Genomic DNA, 22,103 nt, shown 5'->3' on the forward strand with positions numbered 1-22,103 from the left:
TGAAAAGATTGAAAAGCCCTGATCTAGAGGCATGCCAGATGGTAGAGGACAGGAAGGACTGGAGGAACGTTGTCCATGGGGTTGTGATGGCTCAGACATGACTTTGCAACTAACAACAACAACAACAGAGGCATGCTAGTCCCCCCTGTCCTCCCTTGACCTCCAGTGTCTGGTCAAACTCATGTCCACTGTGTTGATGACACTATCTAACCATCTCATCCTCTGCCGTCCCTTTCTCCTTTTGTCTTCAGTCTTTCCCAACATCAGAATCTTTTTCCAGTGAGTCCTTTCTTATTTGGTGGCCGTTATTGAGTTTCAGCTTCAATATCTGTTCTGTTATATGTATGTTTTTGTTTCTTTTCTCTAACTCTCCTCTGTTTAATAATCGTGTGCATTCTTTTCCTTTGTCTTTTGTTTCAGTTGGGTAAAAAACAAACACAAAGAGAGAAGACAAGATGGTAGCTAACCTTTCAGGCTCAGTGCATACTACATATATAAAAATAAAATCAAGGCAGGCTCTACTCTTGGATAACATGAAGCAGTTGCCCTAGGACAGTGGTGGCAAACCTATGGCATGCATGCCAGAGGCAGTACGCAGAGCCCTCTCTGTGGGCATGAGTGCCAATGCCCCAGCCCCACCCTCCCACAGCCCCCTCACCAGCAGCGCCCCTGGGGACGAGTCGCTCCTGGGCGGCCTGCACGGAGCAGTGCAGCCAAGTACATGGCAGCTAGGGAGCAGGGACAAGACTCCTCCCTCATGCCCCATTGCATGTAGTTGATGCTTTGGGGCATGGACAGAGAGTGTGGCTGCCATGGCGCTTGCAGGGTCACCTGGGCGATATGCTTCAGCAGTCTGTGTAAGTGGCAGGTGGCCCTGCAGGTGGCTGAGTGGGTAGTGGGTGGGCACAGGATGGGGGCAGGGCAGGTGGAGCGGGGGCAGGCAGAGGGTAGAGCAGGGTGGGCAAAGGTGGTTTTTGGGCACTTGGTGTCTAAAAGGTTCACCATCAATGCCCTAGGATCAGTGGTAGTATCAAGTAACTGGAGGCAAGTGTTATGAATATTCCGTAGTCCATCTTGCAACCCTAACCACATTTCTTTCTGAGGTTGGCTTCTGTCTGTGAGACTGTGTGTGGTGCCTTGCCTCCTTCTTCCCAAGAACAAACTATCTGGAGGTTATCCAAAGATGTGTAAGACATCTACGTACCTAGCTTACTGATACTTCTTTTGAGTTGTTTCCTCTACTTTTCTTTTTATAGTTGTTTTTCCATTGATGAAGAAATCCAAATCAGCAGTTGCTCTTGGAATCGTTAGTGTTGCCTTCGTGATGGTTGTGGTGGCAGTGGTCGTATCCCTCTTAGTCATTTATGTTCTCCCAAGTGGTAAGTCTTCTTCTATCAATATTGTAATACTGATGGAATAGTGGTGTCCACGAAGTTATTATCAATTGCACTTGAGCGATTTCCAACCAAGGATGGGATTGGAATGACTTTGGTCCGTTCATTTTCCCTCATAGGATTTTCCCCCCAGGGTATTCATCTTCTCATATGCTCATTAAAAAAAGAAGAAGAAAAAGGATTAGATTACAGTTCAGAGAAAACACTAGGCCATAAACCTTTGAAGAAAGGATGGTCCTAGGCAGTGGTGGGATTCAAATAATTTAACAGCCGGTTCTCTGCCCTGATGACCGTTTTAAGGAAAAACAGAAACAGGAAAAAGTTCCAAAGCCACAACCCCAGCTAATACTTGTGGGGATTCTCTTCCTTTTTGTCCAAAAAAAAAAAAAGAAAAGAAAAGAAAGAAAAAAGAAAAAGAAAAACTGAGACAGGTTCTCAGACCAATAGATCTTTATTACAGTCAAAGGGCAATATATTGCCACTGGGGTGCAGTCAGTTTAAAAGCATACATACTGGCATCTTTGGAATCTACTAACAGTAGTGAGATACAGAAGGCATAATCTCCCATTCCATCATTGATTTTGTTGCTTATCAAACTGGGGAAATTTTTTTGCAAAAAAAGCAAAGGTGAAAAAGAAAGCAAACCAGTTGTTTTTTTAACCAGCGTTTTTGAGTGTACCAAACCTTACATGCTTTGAGAATTGAAATATTGTTCTTCATAAAATGGCTTATTGCAGTCATCGCTGCTGAAATGTTCCTTCTGAGGAAAGAGACACTTCTCATCCTGAAGGTGCTGTGGCGTGTTTCATTTCATTGGACTTAATTTTGGACTCCTCAAGCAGTGTCCTTTCAACCTTGTCAACCTAGAACCTAGAAGTGCTTTTAAATTTCAAATTCTGCACAGCCCTGTTTCTCTGTGTTGAAAAGAGTGCCTAATTCTTCTATGTATGTTTTTTCAGGTGCTGATTCTGAAGTTACTAAAGGTTCTGAGGGTTACTTAATCGGTGTCGGCCGGGAAGATTGTACTGGTCCTATAGCTGAAGTACCTTTTGTGAGTATTTGCCTGGCCTCAATAGCTCACAGCTTATTTATCCCACTATTTAACATCCCACTCAAACTGCTGCCTGCCCTGTTCAGAGTCTCCCATTTGACCACCTCTATCAAGTTCTCATCCAACCTTGGAGCCATAGGGACCCATGCCTTCTAATAATTTACAGTGGGAAAGTCATTTTCTTTTTTGGTGCCTGTCTACTATCCAGAAACCAAACATCAAACCCTTTCCCCTCCCATTTTACAATTTGCCTGAACTGCCTTCTTCCAATCTTCAATATCTCAGCAAGTTAAATCTCCTAACCAGGACTTTATTCTCTGGCTTCTACCTCTTCTACCTCTTCCCATTCTTCTTCTTCTTTCATTATTAACCCTTCAAGGTAGTGCAGACAAAGAACAAGGCAATCAATACTAGCTTCCCTCTTCTGCAGGTAACATTCCCACATGCTGTATCATTACATTCATTCCAACATTTCTCTACAAGTCCCATACATTCCTTCTCAAAATTCTCTCAGGAAACATATATAGGTAGTTCTCCATTTACAACACTTCATTTAGTGACCGTTCAAAGTTTATTTATTTATTTAGTTACAACATCACTGGAAAAAAGTGGCTCATGACCCTTTTTCACACTTACGATTATTGCAGTATCCCCAGGTCAAGTGATCAAAATTCAGATATTTGGCAACTGACTGGCATTTGTGAGGGTTGCAATTTCTTGGGATCATGTGATCAGTTTTTGTGACCTGACAAGCAAAGTCAATGGGCAAACCAGATTCACTTAACTGCGTTATTAACTTAACAATGGCAATGATGCACTTAACAACTATGGCAAGAAAGGTCACAAAATGGGGCAAAACTCACTTAACAAATGTCTTGCTTAGCAACATAACTTTTGGGCTCAGTATGTATATATATGTGGTGAAAATGTTCAGAAGGATTTTGGAAGCCACATGCCAGGTTTGAGGATGCTTCCTTAAACAAGCAGCCGCCTTTAATAAAGTCCGATCAGGTCATGCGCCCTAAAGATCCACTCCCCAATGAAGAAAAATCCTCAGTCGTGAATAAGATGTCATGCCAAAATTGCAATTGCAATTACATTGGGGAAACGGCAAAACGACTGAGGACTAGAGTGCACGAACACAAGCTCGGTATTAGAAGACAAGAACAACATTCACAGGTGTGGGCAAACATGGCTACACTTAACCACGTCATTAATCTAACAGGCACTGAGGCAATTGCCAGTGACAACACTAAAGGCGGCCGCTTGTTTAAGGAAGCTTGGTTTTCACTCCTCTGTCAACCAGCACATAGACCTCCCCCCTGGATACCAGGCACTAAGGAATTGGGAGGAGGAACGACATGCACAATATGGAGGCAAACAGCGCAAGCATTCACAGAGCGCCTCTGAAGTGGCTACAGACCACTCGGAGACAGCTGGCAAGGTCTAACAGGTTTATTGAGGTACCGGACAAGTAGGTGCTTAGCTTCAGCTCTTTTATAGCCGGCCACCGGCCGGCTGGGCCAATCCGCGGTTGTTCTTCTCCCGCCGGGATTCCGGAGCCAATTAGCTGCGGTGTGTTTTTGACAGTTCCGCATCCTCGTGGCGGTGGCACATGCTTGGTGGGGAACTTGTTTGACAGTGGAGAGCTGTCAGCTGGCTGCGCATGCACTTTCGCTGGCGGCAGCTTTTGACAGCTGTCAAAAGCTCCCGCGTGTATTCCTGTCACCGTGTTTACCTCACGCAACATTTAACGATCTATTAACTCTTAACATTAGTTAACATATAACACAGCCTCATTGTATCAAAATCAAGATTGCACAACCACACAACCACCCTGCATTGTAGAACACAGGGAAGAAGAGAAGCAACTATTTAGGACCTCTGGTATAAGAACACGGGCAATGACTAGAGCTATGCCTACAACACATGGAAATATCAGCAATTCACTTTTGACAACAGATACCCAGAGACAACTACATCCCCCCAAAACGGATGCACAACAACTCAAAGAAATATGGCCGACCTTAACAAACAGATCGGTGATGCGCTCCATGAGCAGAGTGCAGACACCAACAGTATAAACATGATCTCCCCACCCCAGCGTTTCCATCCTGACGACGTTGGCAGTTAGCCAATGAAAGCTTGATCTTTTAGCAATAAAAACTGTTTTAGTTTTTCTTATTCCATCCCAGTGTTTGTTTAGTTTGTTAATACACACACACACACACATATATACATATACGTACACATACACATACATACATACATATATATATATATATATGTATGTATGGTCAAACATATATATATATAAAACTTACAGTAGTCACTCAGAGTCAATAACCACCAAAGCATTTTCTAATCTTAAACAAATGAATAATGACATTTTATGTTTCACTGTAGGTGGGCTATGGCGAGTCTAATCAGAAAGGTGGTGGCATTCTCTCACGACAATATTGCAGAACTTTCATCCTTGCAGAGCGAAAGAATAATGCCAAACGAGTAATATATGTGGTTGCTGAAACAGGAATGATGTCTCAAAGAGTAAGGTTACAGGTATGTGAGGAATAAGCAGTACCTCACTTCCCTTCCCCTCTCCTCTCCTCTCCTCTCCTTTTGTTTTGTTTTCTTTTTGCTTTATATGAGTTGTAAGCATGGTGATGTTATGATGAAATCCAAACTGTAGGAGAAAGAGTGACAGAACATGGAAGTGGAGTCAAAAGAGGAATCAGCCTAGAGTCTTTCAGTAGCTATAAACAGACTATTTGTGGCTATGTAAAGATTCTAGTTTGATTCCTCTTTTGACTCTGCCCCCAGGTGCTGTGATCCTCCAACACAAACAGATCTACTTAAATGGCACACCAGTAGAAATTTAGGAATTAAAAGACACATCCTTAATTTTAGTCCATTTTAGACCATCAGATGTCAATTCATACAGTGAGCTGGCTTCTGTTTTTTTGTCTTGCTTTCTATATTATGGATTATTTAATGTATTTAATTAATCACTGCAGATATTCTTCAGGTCCAATCCAGGTCCTCTTACACACCACTGTAATTAAGGCAGCTTTTCTTATCTTAGTTTAGAGCAGGTGGAGTGCAATCCCAACATCACTACTGATTTAGAATTTTCCCTACAGAAGGCTGCTTAATGCCTTGATAAAAGCATATACCGTATGTGTATATGTTTAAAGTGTGTAGCATTTCTAAGATTTACATTCTGGATAAAGATATACATTCTGGATATGTGTGTACACCCACACACTTTCAATTCTCATTACTGAATGCCTTTAGAAATACCCCTCTCCTTGTTCTGTTGAAAATATTTTATATAAAAGTAAAATCTAACAATGAAACACAATATATTTCTTTCAATCCTTTTTTAAGGTAATGAAACAGTTAAAAGATAAATATGGAGATCTCTACAATCACAACAATGTTATAATAACTGCAACTCATACCCATTCAGGACCTGGAGGCTATTTCCAAAACACCTTGCTCATGATAACATCTGGAGGCCTCATAAGGCCAACACTGAATGCCATTGTCAACGGGATCCTTAAAGTAAGGCAACTTCCAATTTAGCATTTTAACTTCATGTAATGGTATCTTTTGAGGCTGAAAAATATTCTCATTCTTCTTTGCACATTCCAAGAGAACAGCTTCTTCCTCCATACCCTAGCCTAGGAAAAAAAAGCTGCAGGTAGTCCTTGATTTATGACCATTCATTCCATGACTGCTTAAAGATATGATGGCACTGAATGAAGGGATTTAGGACACATGCCCAAAGTTATGGCCATTGTCACACCTCTATGGTCAGTTTGATGAATTTATTTTATTTATTTAGCATATGGTACATCATACATGCACTAGCAATATATATTAGCATTTCGTCTAGATTAGTAAAACACAAGTATGCATTTGTAGCTCAGTTTGTGCTGGCTCATGCCACTCATGCTTTGGTTAAGAAGCAGGCGAGACAGCGAGTTAAACGGTTTAACTTTTATTCCAAACCAGGCAAACAACAGAAGAACATGGCTCTTATTTATACTGGCAGCTGTCAGTAGGTTAGCCAATCAGGGCTGAGCTGGTTCCCGCGCCGTTCGTCTCCTCCAATCGGAGCCGGCAGATTTTGACAGCTCGGAGCTGTCAGTGGAGGCGCGTGCAGAACTGTCAGTCGGATGCGCCTGCGCAGTTCTATCCAGCAGCTTTTGACAGCTGTCAAAAGCTGCCGCGGCTTTTACCTCAGCCCTGTTAATCTTTATTACAATAATACCTAACAATGTAAATAATGAATACATAACAATGTGTATTATAAGTGAATACATAACACCCCTTACCCCTCCCTCTGATTGTGTTGATTTTTCCCCAACTGTTTCTTTTTTGGGTTTCCCCATTCGAAGTCTTGTAAGTAGGTGGGGGGTCTTTTTATCCTTTCGGAGCGCCGGGGGGTCGTCTCAGCTGGTTGTTCCTTTCCCCCAGGCAACTCGAAGACTGGTTCAGGGGTCAAGGGGCATGGTTCCGTCGTTTCAGCGTCGTTTGGAGTGGGGTCTTGAAGTGGTATATTCTGATCGGGGGGGTTGCGGCGTGAAAGTGTTTGCGGTGGGACTTCTGCCTGCATTTCGTCGTTCCCCCTTTCCCCATATTTTGCGGGCTGCGCCTTCGGAGTTGGTCGATGTGCCTGCGGATGTGGGAATTGTGTCCTATGTCTATGATGTATGATAGGGGGCCCGTTTGTTCAATGACAACCCCCTGTGTCCATTTGTTGCCCCCCCCCGTAGTTCCTTGCCCAGACAGCTTGCCCTGTGCTGAGAGTTCTATGCTGGAGGGGCAGTTCTGGGTCTGGAGGGGATCTGTCAGGATGTAGACGGTCTAGTCTGGTAGTTAATCTTTTGCCCCAGCGAAGCTCTGCTGGAGACTTTCCAGTACTCGTGCATGGGGTGGTGTGTTGTGATAAAAGGAATTGAGCCAGTCTACGGTGCCAGTTGCCGGAGATGATTTTCTGCAGTGCCTCTTTGGTTGATTTCACCATCACCTCTGCCAAGCCATTCGTGGATGGGTGAAATGGAGCCATGGTGGTGTGCCTAATAGAGTTCGCCGTTGTGAAACTCTGGAATTCGTAGGAAGTAAATTTGGGGCCGTTATCGGAAACTATAACATCTGGAAGCCCATGTGTTGCGAATAACCCCCTTAAAACTTGTACTGTGGCTGCTGAAGTTGTGCTAGTCACCGGTGCCACCTCTAGCCATCTCGAATAGCTGTCCACGACAATTAAGAATGATTGTCCCTGGAATGGACCTGCATAGTCTATGTGGATACGAGACCAGGGTGTCTTTGTAGTTTCCCATCTGTGTATGGGAGCCTGTGGCTGGGCGGCTCTAACAAGTTGGCAGGAATAGCAGCCGGCTACATGTGTTTCAATTTGCTTGTCTAATCCTGGCCACCAGACATAGCTTCTGGCCAGAGCCTTCATTTTGACAGTCCCAGGGTGACCTTCGTGGAGGCTCTCTAACACTTTGAGTCTGTGTTTGTCGGGTATGATTACCCTGCTACCCCATAATAGACACCCCTGATGGGTGGATAATTCCTTTTGCTTTAAAATGTAAGGTTGGAATTCTGGGTCTGAGGGTGTGCATTGCCAGCCAGACGTGACATAGCCTAAGACTCTGCCTAAAATTTTGTCTGCAGCAGTGGCTGCAGAGATGTCTTTAACAGATAATGGTCATTCTGGCAGGTCTGAGATAGCCAGTATCCTTCCAGCTGGTGCTGGGTCTGGGTCGACTATCGGTTGGGGCAGTCTGCTAAGGCCATCAGCATGGCCCATGGATTTCCCTGGCTTGTATTCTAAGTTGTATGAATAGGCTGACAGAAAGGTAGACCATCTCAGGATGCGGGGAGATAATATTTGTGGGGTTAGTTTGTTTACTGTAAAAAGTCCTAATAGGGGCTTATGGTCCGTAAAAATGGTAAAGGGTCGGCCGTATAGGTAGTCATGAAACTTTTTTACACTAGCCACTATAGCTAAAGCCTCTTTGTCAATCTGAGTGTAATTACGCTCAGGTTTTGACAGCGTTCTGGAATAGAACGCTATAGGGGTCTGCGTTCCTTCCTTAGTTAAGTGGCTTAGGACCGCTCCGATGCCGTAGGGGGAGGCATTGCAAGCCAGACATAAGGGCAGATGTTCGTTAAACAGGGCTACTGTTGCATTGCTGGTGAGTAAGTTTTTTAATAGATTAAAACTTTTATCATGCTCAGATGACCAGTTCCAGGGTTTGCCTTTATCTAATAGCCTGTGTAAGGGTTCAGCAATGGAGGCTTTATGAGGCAGGAAGGTATGATAAAAATTAACTAACCCTAGGAAGGCTTGAAGTTCTTGTTTATTTTTAGGGGTTGGTGCTGTTTTAATGGCTTTAATTTTTGCTTCAGTAGGGTGAATTCCCTTAGCATCAATTTTAAATCCTAAAAACTCTGTTGAAGGCACCCCGATGGAGCATTTGTCTCATTTTAATTTGAGACCAGCCTCCCTGAATCTAAGGAGCACCTTTGTTAATTTGTCAGCTAGGTCTTTTTCTGATTCCCCTGCAATTAGGATGTCGTCAAAATATGGACAGACCCCGGGGATCCCTTTAAGTGTTTTTTCCATGATTTCTTGGAAGATCCCCGGGGCTGCAGAGATGCCGAATTGAAGGCGGTTAATTTTAAATGCTCCTTTGTGGGTGACGATTGTCTGAGCTAAGGCGGTGTCAGGGGTGACAGGCAGCTGTAAATATGCCTGCGCCAAGTCTAACTTGGCAAAAATGGCGCCTGACTTAATGGCCGCGAGGATGTCTTTGACAGCCGGGACCGGGTAGGCATGGGCATTTAATGCGCGGTTGAGGGTCGCTTTATAATCGGCACATAATCTTATTTGGCCATTTGGCTTAATTGGGGTCACTATGGGTGTTTCCCACTCTGCCCCTTCTACTGGTTCTAGGACTCCTAAATTAATTAATCGGTCTAGCTCAGTTTCTATTTTTTCTCTCAAGGCAAAGGGAACTCTTCTTGCCTTGATTCTGACAGGCATTACATTAGGGTTTAGTTTAAGCGATATGGGCGGTCCGGTGTACTTCCCTAGCGAGCTGTCAAAGACGTCCGCGAATTGAAGGCAGACGGATTCTAAGTTTGACAGCTGAATGGCGTTGACGCCTGTCAATGCTATCCCTAGTGCCTCGAACCAGTCTAGTCCTAGCAGGCTGATTCTGTTTTCCTGGGTCACTAGTATAGGGAGGGATCCTTTAAATTGTTTGAACTCCACGGGGACAGAAGCCTTTCCCCGGAGTTTAATGGGTGTTTTCTGAAAGTCAGCTAGGCGGAGTTTGGTGGGTCGAAGGGCGGGCCGTTTTCTACTTTGGTTACAAATGTCCCTGTAGGTTTGCCACGAAATGAGTGAGACGGAGGACCCAGAGTCCACTTCCATCTCACAGGGAATTCCCTGAATCAGAACGTCCACCTTGACTTTGGGCTTAAGAGTGCTGTGGACTGTGTATTTCCCCGCCCTTCCCCTCACATTAAGCACTAGGGGTTTGGAACTGTGCCTGGCTATGGGTGTGTGTTGGCTCATACCTGCGGGTGTCACCTCCAGTTCATGCAGATTTTCTCGGCTCCGGCTGCGGCACACGGCTTTGAGGTGACCTGTCTTTCCGCACCCATGGCATTTGGCACTGCGGAACCGACACATTGCTCTCGGGTGGCTTCCGCCCCAGCTGGCACACTTAGCCCTGTTTGGCTGGAAGTTAGCGCCCCTCTGATTGTTGGCAGGCCCCCCTCTGTAGTTGCGTTGCAGCCTGAGCTTTTCGAACCGCCGCTGTACCGCATCGATGTCCATGGAGACGTCGTCATCTTCGGGACCGCTGAACCCGCCGTCCTCCTGGTGCACGGACCCGCTGGGCCCGCTGTCAGGTGAACGTCGGTTGTCACCGTGGCTGTCCTCGTATGCAATGACTTCCCTCGCCACATCGGTCATTGTCATTTCTGGCTTGGCGATCAGCTTCTTCCTCAGCCGCTCGTCTTTGAGCCCTATGACGATCTGGTCCCGGATTCGGTCTTCTAAGTCCGGGAACCGACACCGTCGTGCGGCGTGTCTGACCCGGGTTATGAAGTCATTTGCTGGCTCGTCAGGAAGCTGTAGTTTTCGGGCGAAATTTACTCTTCAGAAGAGTTCTGACTTGATGGGCATGAAGTATTTGCTCAGCCCCTCGGTAAGATCGGCGTAGGAGATAGTGGCGATCGGTTCAGGAGTGAAGATTCCCACAGCGGCATCATAGACAGCGGGCCCGCTTAGCCAGAGGAGGGCGGCTGCCTTGGCCCGGTCGTCCGTAATCTTCTTTACCACCAGGTATCCTTCTACCTGGCCCAGATGAGATTCCCAGCCTTCTGGGTGGCGGGTATTGAACTCTCGAATGTGGCCATGGTTCGTCATGCTGTCTGTAAACCGTGGGTGCAGCTGCTTGCGTTGAATGGAAGTTCGGCTTCCAAGTGACTTCAGCGAGTGACTAGCTCGGGCTAAGGGAAAAAATCTCTTCTCCCCTTAGGTAGTGACTTCAGCTTAGGTAAGCAGGCATCCCACCTTCGTCGCCAGTGCTTTGGTTAAGAAGCAGGCGAGACAGCGAGTTAAACGGTTTAACTTTTATTCCGAACCAGGCAAACAACAGAAGAACATGGCTCTTATTTATACTGGCAGCTGTCAGTAGGTTAGCCAATCAGGGCTGAGCCGGTTCCCGCGCAGTTCGTCTCCTCCAATCGGAGCCGGCAGATTTTGACAGCTCGGAGCTGTCAGTGGAGGCGCGTGCAGAACTGTCAGTCGGATGCGCCTGCGCAGTTCTGTCCGGCAGCTTTTGACAGCTGTCAAAAGCTGCCGCGGCTTTTACCTCAGCCCTGTTAATCTTTATTACAATAATACCTAACAATGTAAATAATGAATACATAACAATGTGTATTATAAGTGAATACATAACACTCATGCATGCTGAGTTGGACACGCTTGTGCGTGCAGATCCGCTACTCGCACGGCCCAGTTGCAAACAGGCCACGGCCGGTAGTGGGCTGTGGCCCAGGGATTTGGGACCCCTGGCTTAAAGAGTGCTGTAAAGCACTCTGAAGTGGTATACTGTATACGTCTAAGTGCTATTGTGCTTTTTAAAAATCTATGTAATGCCTAAAGCAAGCCCTGCATGATCCAGCAGCCAGGCCAGGCATGTCTTATCAGCAATGGGAGCAAGAAGACAGCAACAAAGATTGGCTGGGGCACTGCAGCACAAGGCTGCAGATTGTAGGATGGTGAGGGTAAGTGGAACTGGGCTTGGGTAGTTGTGGCTTCCTGGATCATGACAATCAGCCTCAGGTTCTGGGGCTGCTTGCTGCCCTGCAATGGCTTTTGTGTTAAATGAGCATGAGATTGTGATGTCAATATTCAATTGCAGGCTGATGATACCTGGTCCTGATCTATCTAGTGGCATAGTAGGATTCGTTTACATTTACTTCTGGGACAGGATACAGCTATCTCTACGCATTACTTTAAAGGGTGGCTGGTACATGTGGGCCATCTAAGAGTAGAATTATCCCATGCTACTTTTCTTATATAATAACTCTACTCCATGATAATATCTGTAAGACCTTCAAGGGTGCCAAGTTTCTTTGTTCTAGTTGATTTTTCAGTTATGTAATCAGTCTTGTGCTGATCCTTTATTAGTAAAAAAAAAGCTGGATGCAAGTCAAAATGTCTCACATTCCATGTTTTTAATCCCTGTTTTCTGATTTTCAGAGTATTGATATGGCCCATCAGAATATGGTGCAAGGACACATCTTTATGGGTACAGGTTTGGTAGAGAACAGTCAGATCAACAGAAGTCCTCTTTCTTACCTTCAGAATCCAGTTTCTGAAAGACGCCGGTAAATGAAGGAAAATCCTGAGGCATTTGTAATAGATGTATTGTGAATCTTATAATTTAGCTAAGACATAGTATTTACATCTACGCAACCCTGGATTAAGATTCACTTTTTCAAAGGCAGCGTGTTTTTTTTTTATTGAAAAGTTTTAACATACAATTTTTCTTTAAAACCCCCCTCCCCCTCCCTTCACCCTCCCCCCCTACCTCTCCCCCCTCCTCCCCTCCCCCCCCCGACTTCCCAGAGCTAAATACAAGGTATATATAAAAAACCCAATCATAAACAATCATATACTAACAACTATAAACTCTAAAATCCATCACTCTCTAGCTTATATAGGATAAAACAAACCTTAGTAATATTAAATATATATATTAAAAAAACTAAAAGAAAAAAAGAAGAAAAAAGAAAGAAGACTTATTCAAATGCTACATAAAACTTCTTAACCCTATACTTATTCTGGATAAACTCAATCCATTTTCTCCATTCCATAATATAGCGTTCTTGCGAGTGATCTTTCAAATAGGCCGAAATCTTCGCCATCTCTGCCAGGTCGGAAACCTTTTAAGTCCACTCTTCTATAGACGGCAATTCCTCTTTCTTCCAATACTGACCTATCAAGAGTCTTGCTGCCGTAATTAAATTCAACATCAACTTAGTGTCCACAACTGTAGCATCTGTAATTATTCCCAACAAAAAAAGTTGCGGACAAAACTTTATCCTCTGTTTAAAAATCTTCTGCATGTTCCACCAAACTTTTATCCAAAAGGCCTTAACCTTTTTACATGTCCACCATATATGAAAATATGTTGCATCTTCATCACCGCACCTCCAACATTTAGGCTGATAATTCGGATACATACTTGCGAGCTTTTTAGGATCTAAATGCCATCTATAAAACATTTTGTAAAAATTCTCTCTTAGATTTTGAGCTTGTGTAAATTTTACGTTCCTCACCCAAATCTTTTCCCACGTGTCCATTGTAATAACTTCCTGGATGTTTTGGGCCCATTTTATCATACAATCCTTAACAAGTTCTGTTTCTGAATCAATCTCTATCAACGCAAGATATATCCGTTTAATATGTGCTGGTCCCTGGTTTCTAATTTGCTTTATCAAATTTTCATCAGTCATTGTAAAACCATTTTTCTGATCTTCTTTCCACCTGGCCCGTAACTGAGTATATTTAAACCAGTTTTGAACAACCTTCTCTTCTCGCAAGAGGCTATATGATTTCAAACACCAGACATTTCTTTCCAAACTTAGGATCTCCTTGTACGTAGTCACATCATGTTTGAAACCAGCATGTATATTTTCTATTGCGTGTTTTGGAATTGCCCACAGTGGTATCTTGCAATCTAACTTATGTCTGTACTTCTTCCAAACTCTCAGCAATGCCTGTCTTAAAATATGCACTCTAAACACATTGTCTACCTTCTTGTCATACAACAAATATGCATGCCAGCCAAACAACAAATCATGGCCCTCAAGATTTAATAATCTCTCTTGTGTCAAATTAATCCAATCACTTATTCCTACTAATGCAGCAGCTTCATAATATAGTTTAAGATTGGGCATTTTAAGCCCACCTCTCTCACGAGTATCCTGCATAATCTTAAATTTAACTCGTGGCTTTTTCCCTGCCCACACAAATTTATTGATACCTTGCTGCCATTCCTCCAAATTAGAATCTTTCTTAAGAATCGGTATCATTTGAAATAGAAATAAAAATTTAGGCAGGACATTCATTTTCACTGCTGCAATCCGTCCCAACAAAGACAATTGCAATTTTTCCCAATTCTCCAATTCTTTTTGAATTTTCCCCCATAGTTTTTCATAATTATTTTTATATAACTTTGTATTAGAGGGCGACAAAAACACCCCCAAATATTTAACCCTTTTAACAATCTCAAATCCAGTTAGTCCTTCTAAAAGAGCCTTTTGCGAAACTGTCATATTTCTGACCAAAATTTTGGTTTTCTGTGTATTAACTTTTCACGCTGAACTTCTGTTCCATCCTCTCTTCTATTCTCTCCTCCAGTTTCTCCAATTTCTCCTCCATCTGTGCAAATTTATCACCCATTGATTGATTGATTGATTCCAAAAGTACCTGGGCATGTTTATCCAGAGCATCTCGTAAGTCCTTCGGTGTCAATACATCAGGAGGGTGCAACGCCTGTAATGATGATTGTTGCACCGGAGAAGATCCACCACTCCGAAGAGTTTTAGGGGGAGGTTTAGCCGCCATCTTTTACTTTCAATTGTGACGCACTTTCACTTAAAGTTTAAAAAATCCATCAAGCTCGAGAGTAAAATAAAATAATCCTCTTCACCTTTTCCTCTTGTACCGCTCTGCCTGCTCCTTTTAACCCATAGTCCTTTCTTCAGGCAGGGGTGGTCGCAGACGCCTGGCTCTGCTCCAAGAAGTCCGGAGCAGAGACGCCGGCCAGCTGGGAGCAACCCAGGCTTCGGGGGAGTTCAATCCTTCAGCCGCCCAAGCTCCAAGCTCAGGCGGCCCCGGAGAACTCTACCCCTACCTGGGGCCTCACCCCCTCCTCTTCTCCCGAGGAGGGGGCTTCAAATTCACCCGAACAGCTGATTGGCGCTGTTTCGGGCGAAAAAACACACAGCTGAGCCGCGGGCAGCCCGGGAAGGCTGTCTACGGCGCCGCACAGCCACCGGAAGTCAAAGGCAGCGTTTCTCAACTTTAGTAACTTTAAGAAGCTGTTTGGACTTCAGCTGCCAGAATTTTTTCCAACATGTTGACTGGGGAATTCTGGCAACTGAAGTCCACAGAGCTTAAACTTGTCATGGTTGAAAAACTCTGCTCTAAACAATTGTTTGTTTGTTTTAGAACTTTTTCAATAAAAACAAAAACTTATACGTATTTTATAGGAGCCCTATCTGGAATATTATGACTTATAATAGAGGAAAATATATGACTTATAAGGAGAGGAAAATATATGTAGAGGGTATTATTTTTCCCCCTCCTTCTTCCATTTCCTTTATGAGGAAAGGTCACTATCAAATGCTGATCATAGGAATGGCAATGCTGGAAGGGTCATTTATGTATTTATTCATTTTAGACCACCTAGAACGTACGTCATTGAGCAGTTTACAGACAACAGAACATCCATTGTATAATAATGATATAATAGAAATGATAAATTACAACAGTAAAGCAACATGGATCATTAAGTGAACAACTAGAATCAACATAAAAATGAAAATTAGCACATACCTCCATGACATTAAGAGTGTGTATATGGGTTAAAGTGCTATATATGTGAATGTCCAGGAAGCTTTAATGTTGATGTTGCTAAGGATGTTGATAATGCTGAGAATAAATGTTGAGTGCTCAGAATATTGAATGCTGAGAATATTGAATTCTTCATGCCAGTGAGGAATTCTGGGAGTTGAAGTCCAGAAATTTTAAAAGTTGCTAAGACTGAGAAACTCTGTTCTAGTTGCTATAAAAGTCTCTATTTTCTCCTCCCTCCTCCCACTTTCTCCATCTTTTCCAGGTATTCATCAAATGTAGACAAAGAAATGACGGTGCTGAAAATGGTTGCAAATAATGGCCAAGAGATTGGAATGTTTAGGTGAGAACTCCTTTGAAAACAGGAAGGAAGTCATCCCAGGCAGACTGTATTGGTTCATTTTATTCCCAGCAAGGCTGTTACAGCCTACATACTGTATATAGCTGCTCATAATGGCTGGTATAGTGAGTAGGTTGGGATAAAGCAGAGAGAGTGACTGGCTCAAACATATAAGTGAATTTGAATGGCCAAAGGTAGCCTTGAACCTTGGTCTTCTTTTTTTAAGTTCATCCCCTTTATCCTATTTCAAACGTTGTCTGATGAAGTGGAAGTTAAAGGAAGACGGGTGGGTTAGGGGGAAAAAAGTTGAGAGATGCTGACTTGTGTGGTGAAGAACAAAGGAAGGAGAATAAGACCCTACCCCATTGTATTGGAAGTATAGCTTGTTGGGAGACAGGTTAAGCAGGTATTCCTGCTGGTTATTACCAGCAGTCTGCATTCTAGCAGCTTCCATTTCAAGAATAGAGCTTTAGAAGGGTGATTTTCACCTGTTTAAAAACAAAACAAAAAAAAATGTTCATGCAAAATGTTCATAAAGCTAACCACCAGACTTCAAGAACACAAGCAAGCAGATAGATGAGGAGACCTGAACTCATTGGTAGCCTCACATTGCAAGGAACCAGGACACACATTTAATTTCACATCAATTAAGATCATTGGCCTTTCAGGTACAAAGGTAGCCAGGGAAGTGATTGCAGACTGGGAAACGGGCCCCTTGCCAGTTAACAGGAGTGCTGAGTTACCATCAGCTTATTAAGTACTTAGGAGCCAATGGATTGGCAGCCATGGAAATGACAGCCAATCGCCAGCTATCAACACACCAATCAGCCAATAGGAAAGCACCACATAAACACGACTCAAGTCCCAACCCTGCAGCCCAAAGCACATATTCCAGTAGAGAAATTCCCTGAAGATGGGCTTCAGGATGAGCCCTAAAGTTCAGAAGAGTAAAACCCAAATTCAATTTCACATCATTATCCTGGGACACGTATATTTGCCTTCATTACTGTTCATACAGTAAAGTGTTATATTTACCCTTGGGGTTTTTTAGCATTAAAATGTTGCTTAATGCTAACATATCTGGAAGGCTAAGAATATCTGGAAGCTGCAGCTGATGCAAAATCCTGTGTCCCAGGCAGTGATGGATATGCCCAAATATATCTGAGTGATCTTTCCATTGCAGGAGCTCCATTGTTTGCCAATGGTCTTCTGGATGACATCTAAGATGTTGGTTGTCACCTTTAAAGCAGGGCTCCCCAATCTGTGAGCCATGGCCCACTACCAGGCTGCTGACTATTGGCCTCCGGGCTGTGTGAGTGGCTGGCTTCTGCGCAAGAGCATTGCCGAAAGTGTTGTGGGCGTTTGTAGCCCCACTCGTGTGAGTGTAGCCACGAGTGTTGTGGGTGTTGGCCCCATTCACATGAGAGTCACGGGCGTTGGTGGCCCCATTTGCATAAGCATCACGAGCATTGGCAGCTCCACCCACATGAGCATTGCAGGCATTGGCCCCATTCATGCGAGATTGTTTGAACCGTTTGTAATTTTAACCTGTTTTTATATTTATAGTTATTTGCATATTTGCATATTTTATCACATTGTAAGCTGCTCGGAGTCACCTCAAACTGTGAGATGTGCAGCAAATAAATTTAATAATAAATAAATAAAACTAAATGTATTAGAGATAGATAAATAGACAGACAGACAGACTCAATTTTGGGATAGGATGTCTTAAATCATATATGGTTAGCTGGAAATAGGTGGCATATGAGTAAGTAAGTAAGTACTTTCCTAACAGCCTTCCCTTTTTATTTTTTTACTAGCTGGTTTGCCGTTCATCCTGTCAGTATGAACAACAGCAACCATCTGGTTAATAGCGACAATGTTGGCTATGCAGCTTATCTCTTTGAACAAGAGAAGAATGAAGGATACCTTCCAGGAAAGGTAAGAACAATTAATATGCACCATTGTATAAGGCATAGTAAATTGTGTCAGCCCTTCTATTGAATGTAGCTAGTAGTTCAAATAATCCAATGTGGTTGGTAGTGATTGATAGCTACAGTACCTAGAGTTTTATACAGAAAATGTTATATTTCTATATGAAGATCTTGGGATTTGCATTTGAGACCTTTCCCATGCAATACATGGACTAATAGCCTGAAACGATTATTCCCCATTAGATTTTAAACACTGTTTAAGATACTATTAGTACTTTAGGTTTTATCAACAATCGCTTTCTTGCAAAGGTTGTTGAGAGCATGGTGGCGCATCAGCTCCCTTTGTTCTTGGAGGAAGCTGATTATCTGGACCCGTATCAATCGGGTTTCAGGCCCGGGTACTGCATGGAGACGGCATTGGTCGCGCTGGTGAATGATCTCTGGCAGGCTCGGGACAGGGGTTGTTCCTCTGTCCTAGTCCTATTAGACCTCTCAGCGGCTTTCGATACCATCGACCATGGTATCCTGCTGCGGCGTCTCAGGGGGTTGGGAGTGGGAGGCACAGTTTTTCAGTGGTTCTCCTCCTACCTTCTGGGACGTTCGCAGTCGGTGTTGGCAGGGGGGCAGAGGTCAACCTTGAGGCCTCTCATTTGTGGAGTTCCCTAGGGATCGGTCCTCTCGCCTCTCCTGTTCAACATCTATATGAAGCCTCTGGGTGAGATCATTCGTGGTTTTGGAGTTGGGTATCATCAGTATGCTGATGATACCCAGCTTTTCATTTCAACCCCAAACCACCCCAGTGATGCCCTCGACGTGATGTCCCGTTGCCTGGAGGCGGTCCGGGTCTGGATGGGGAGGAACAGGCTTCGGCTCAACCCTGACAAGACTGAGTGGCTGTTCGTGCCGGCATCCCGGGAAATTCAGATTACTCCATCTCTTGCTATGGGGGGTGAGCTATTGCCCCCGTAGATAGGGCGTGCAACTTGGGGGTCCTCCTAGACTCACAGCTCTCTTTAGAAGATCATATAGGAGCTGTGACTAGGGGGGCCTTTGCCCAGGTTCACCTGGTGCACCAGTTGCGGCCCTATCTGAACCGGGATGCCTTGCGTACAGTCACTCATGTGCTTGTGACCTCTCGTTTGGACTACTGTAATGCTCTCTACATGGGGCTGCCCCTGAAGACCACTCGGAGGCTTCAACTGGTACAGAATGCAGCTGCGCGAGTTGTGTTGGGAGTCTCCCGATACTCCCATGTTACACCTTTGCTCCGCGAGCTGCATTGGCTGCCGGTTGCCCTCCGGGTGAGATTCAAGGTGCTGGTAATGACCTACAAAGCCCTACATGGCATGGGTCCGGATTACCTATGGCAGCACCTGCGGCCGGCGTCAACTTCCCTCCGTCCAGTGCGCTCCCACAGAGAGGGCCTCCTCAGGCTGCCTCCGATCAGAGAATGTCGACTGGTGGCCCCCAGGGGGAGGGCGTTCTCTGTGGGCGCGCCAGACCTGTGGAACCGCTTGCCGGTTGAGCTCCGGATGGCCCCCGACCTCCGCTCCTTCCGGCGGGATCTAAAAACTTATTTATTTGAGCAATCCGGCCTGGTCTGATGGGTTTGGGGTTGGGTTTTTAATATGGTTTTAACTATTGTATAGATCGGGCATAAATTATTTAATTGTTTTTAACTTTTGTACTTTGCTTTTTAATATTTATTGCCCTGTACACCACCCTGAGTCCTTCGGGAAAAGGGTGGTATAAAAATTTAATAAATAATAATAAATAATAATAAATATTCCCTTGCATGACTGTAGGACATTTAGAAATGCAATTATGTTCTTATGCTTCCAAAGCATTCTTCCTTATCTTCCTGGTACATTGATCACCATAAAAATACTCAAGGTCTCTTGGGATAAGAATAATTATGGTATTTAAGGAATGCAATAGAAAGCATTCACAATGCACAATGTATTTAAATTTCATTTTGTTTGAGGCAACTTCTTATAAAAGAATTGCCATTAATTTGTTTTAATAAAATAATTTAAATCAATTTTTCACTTGATTTCAAATTAAATGAATTATATTGGTTGACAACGAGATTTTTTTAGTACAATTGCCAAATGCAATAAACTGGTTTTAGGTATATGTGTGCACTAATTATTTCTTTTTTTTTTTTTTAAATTTTTTTTTTATTAAATTTATTATTTAAAAACATTGGACACAGTACCAGCGAGCTGACAAACCTTTTTGTCTACAATGTTTAAATATATATATATATACATGTATATATGTACATCAAAAATACACTTAAATACACTTAGATTACAAATCGGTGAAATACCACAATATTTAAAACAGTGAGCTAGTCTGTAAAACCTAATAGAGACCTTTCTTTTTATCCATCCAAAGATACAATTTGTTCCAAATTCTATAATAGTCTGATTGATCTTTATTCTTTAATTCCAAAGTTAATCTGTCCATTTCAGCGCAATCCCAAATTTTCCTAATAACCTCTTTTTGTCCTGGGATCTCATTCTTTTTCCATTTTTGCGCAAATGATATTCTAGCTGCTGTGATAATATGGATCGTTAAGTATAGCACATCTTTAGGATATTTCTCTTTCGTGATTCCCAACAAGAAAAGTTCTGGACTAAACTCCAGATCTTGTTTCAATATTTCTTTCAGCCAAATCCAAATCATTCTCCAAAATTTTTGTGTTTTACTGCAAGACCACCACGTGTGGAAGTATGTGCCTATCTCTTCAGAACACTTCCAACATTTGGGAGATACTGTTGTGTACATTTTTGCTAAGCGGGCTGGGGGGAGATGCCATCGGTAAAACATTTTAAATAAATTTTCTTTATACGATGAGGCCAGTGTTATCCTTTTATTCCTATCCCAAATTGTTTGCCAAGTATCTAGGTCGATGTTATGTCCTAAATTGTTAGCCCAGATCAACATGGGGTCTTTCACTTGCTCTTCAAACAGCTTATATCCCAAAAGTAATTTATAAAAATTCCTTATTTGTTTAGAGTCCGGTCCCAATAATATTTTGTCCAATGCTGTTTCAGAGGTATATATCCCCCATTCATTTTTATCCTTCCTAAATCTCGATTGGATTTGTAAGTAGGCCCACCAATCGAGTTTTATACCTTGTAATTCTAGTTCATTCCTAAGTTTCAATTCCCCCTCCTCATTCAGAATATCCTTGTATGAGATTATGTTACCCAAATCAAACAGATTTGGGTAAACTATCGCTTCAAGGGTGGATAGCCAGACCGGTATTTTGGTGTAATTGTGAGATCTAATTTTTTTCCAAGTATTGAGTAGCGCTTGCCTGATCCGGTGTCTTTGAAAATGCGAGAAAAGACCTTGTTTCTCCGTCCATAGGAAAGCATGCCAGCCATATTGCAAATCGTGACCCTCTAAAGTTAATAGTCTTCTATTTCTCAAGATTACCCATTCTCTAATCCAGCTCAGGGCCGCGGCGTGGTAATATAATTCCCAGTCTGGCAATCCAAAACCCCCATTTTCCTTCGTGTCTTGTAAATATTTCAATTTAATTCTTGGTTTTTTCCCCTGCCAAATAAAATTTAGTGATAATTTATCCAAATTTCGAAAAAATTTAGAGTCGAGTTGAATTGGGATATTCTGAAACAGAAACAGGATTTTAGGCAGAATATTCATCTTAATGACAGCGATTCTTCCCAATAATGAGAGTTTTAGGTTTCCCCATCTTTCCAGGTCACCTTTTATTTGATTCACTACACTATCATAATTATCCTTTTTGAGTGAAGTGCATCTAGCCGTAATGTTAATCCCTAAATATTTTATTTTCTTGACTATTTCTATATCCGTGATTTCGGCCAGATTACCTTTTTGTTTATTGGTCATATTTTTAACAATCATCTTGGTCTTATTTCTATTTATTCGCAGTCCGGCAACCTCACCATATTTAGATAATTCTTCCAATAGCTTTGGTCCCGTCTGACATGGATCCTCCATAATAAAAACTAGATCGTCCGCGAAAGCTTGCAATTTAAAGGTTTCCTTTTTAATGGTTAATCCTTTTATCTTTGGGTCGTTTCTTATAGTTCTCGTTAATACTTCAAGAGTCAATATAAACAGCAACGGTGATAAGGGGCAGCCTTGCCGTGTTCCCTTTTGAATTTGAAACTTGCTAGATGCTTCCCCATTAATAATTATTTTT

General features: G+C 43.0%; 1 protein-coding gene across 1 annotated transcript in view; it reads left to right on the forward strand.

Annotated features, from left to right (window-relative positions):
* The first annotated feature begins 1,263 nt into the window (after window positions 1-1,263).
* ASAH2 (N-acylsphingosine amidohydrolase 2) overlaps window positions 1,264-22,103 on the forward strand; it is a 47,620-nt gene continuing 26,780 nt past the window's right edge. Inside the window, exons 1-7 of the mRNA XM_083364133.1 lie at window positions 1,264-1,379; window positions 2,354-2,445; window positions 4,852-5,004; window positions 5,833-6,009; window positions 12,245-12,372; window positions 15,894-15,971; window positions 17,789-17,909. Coding sequence (XP_083220259.1) covers window positions 1,271-1,379; window positions 2,354-2,445; window positions 4,852-5,004; window positions 5,833-6,009; window positions 12,245-12,372; window positions 15,894-15,971; window positions 17,789-17,909 — 858 coding nt within the window. The 5' untranslated portion in view covers window positions 1,264-1,270. The remainder of the gene's footprint in view (window positions 1,380-2,353; window positions 2,446-4,851; window positions 5,005-5,832; window positions 6,010-12,244; window positions 12,373-15,893; window positions 15,972-17,788; window positions 17,910-22,103) is intronic.

The sequence above is a fragment of the Vipera ursinii genome (genome assembly GCF_947247035.1).
Source record: "Vipera ursinii genome assembly, chromosome: 5".
NCBI lineage: Eukaryota > Metazoa > Chordata > Lepidosauria > Squamata > Viperidae > Vipera > Vipera ursinii.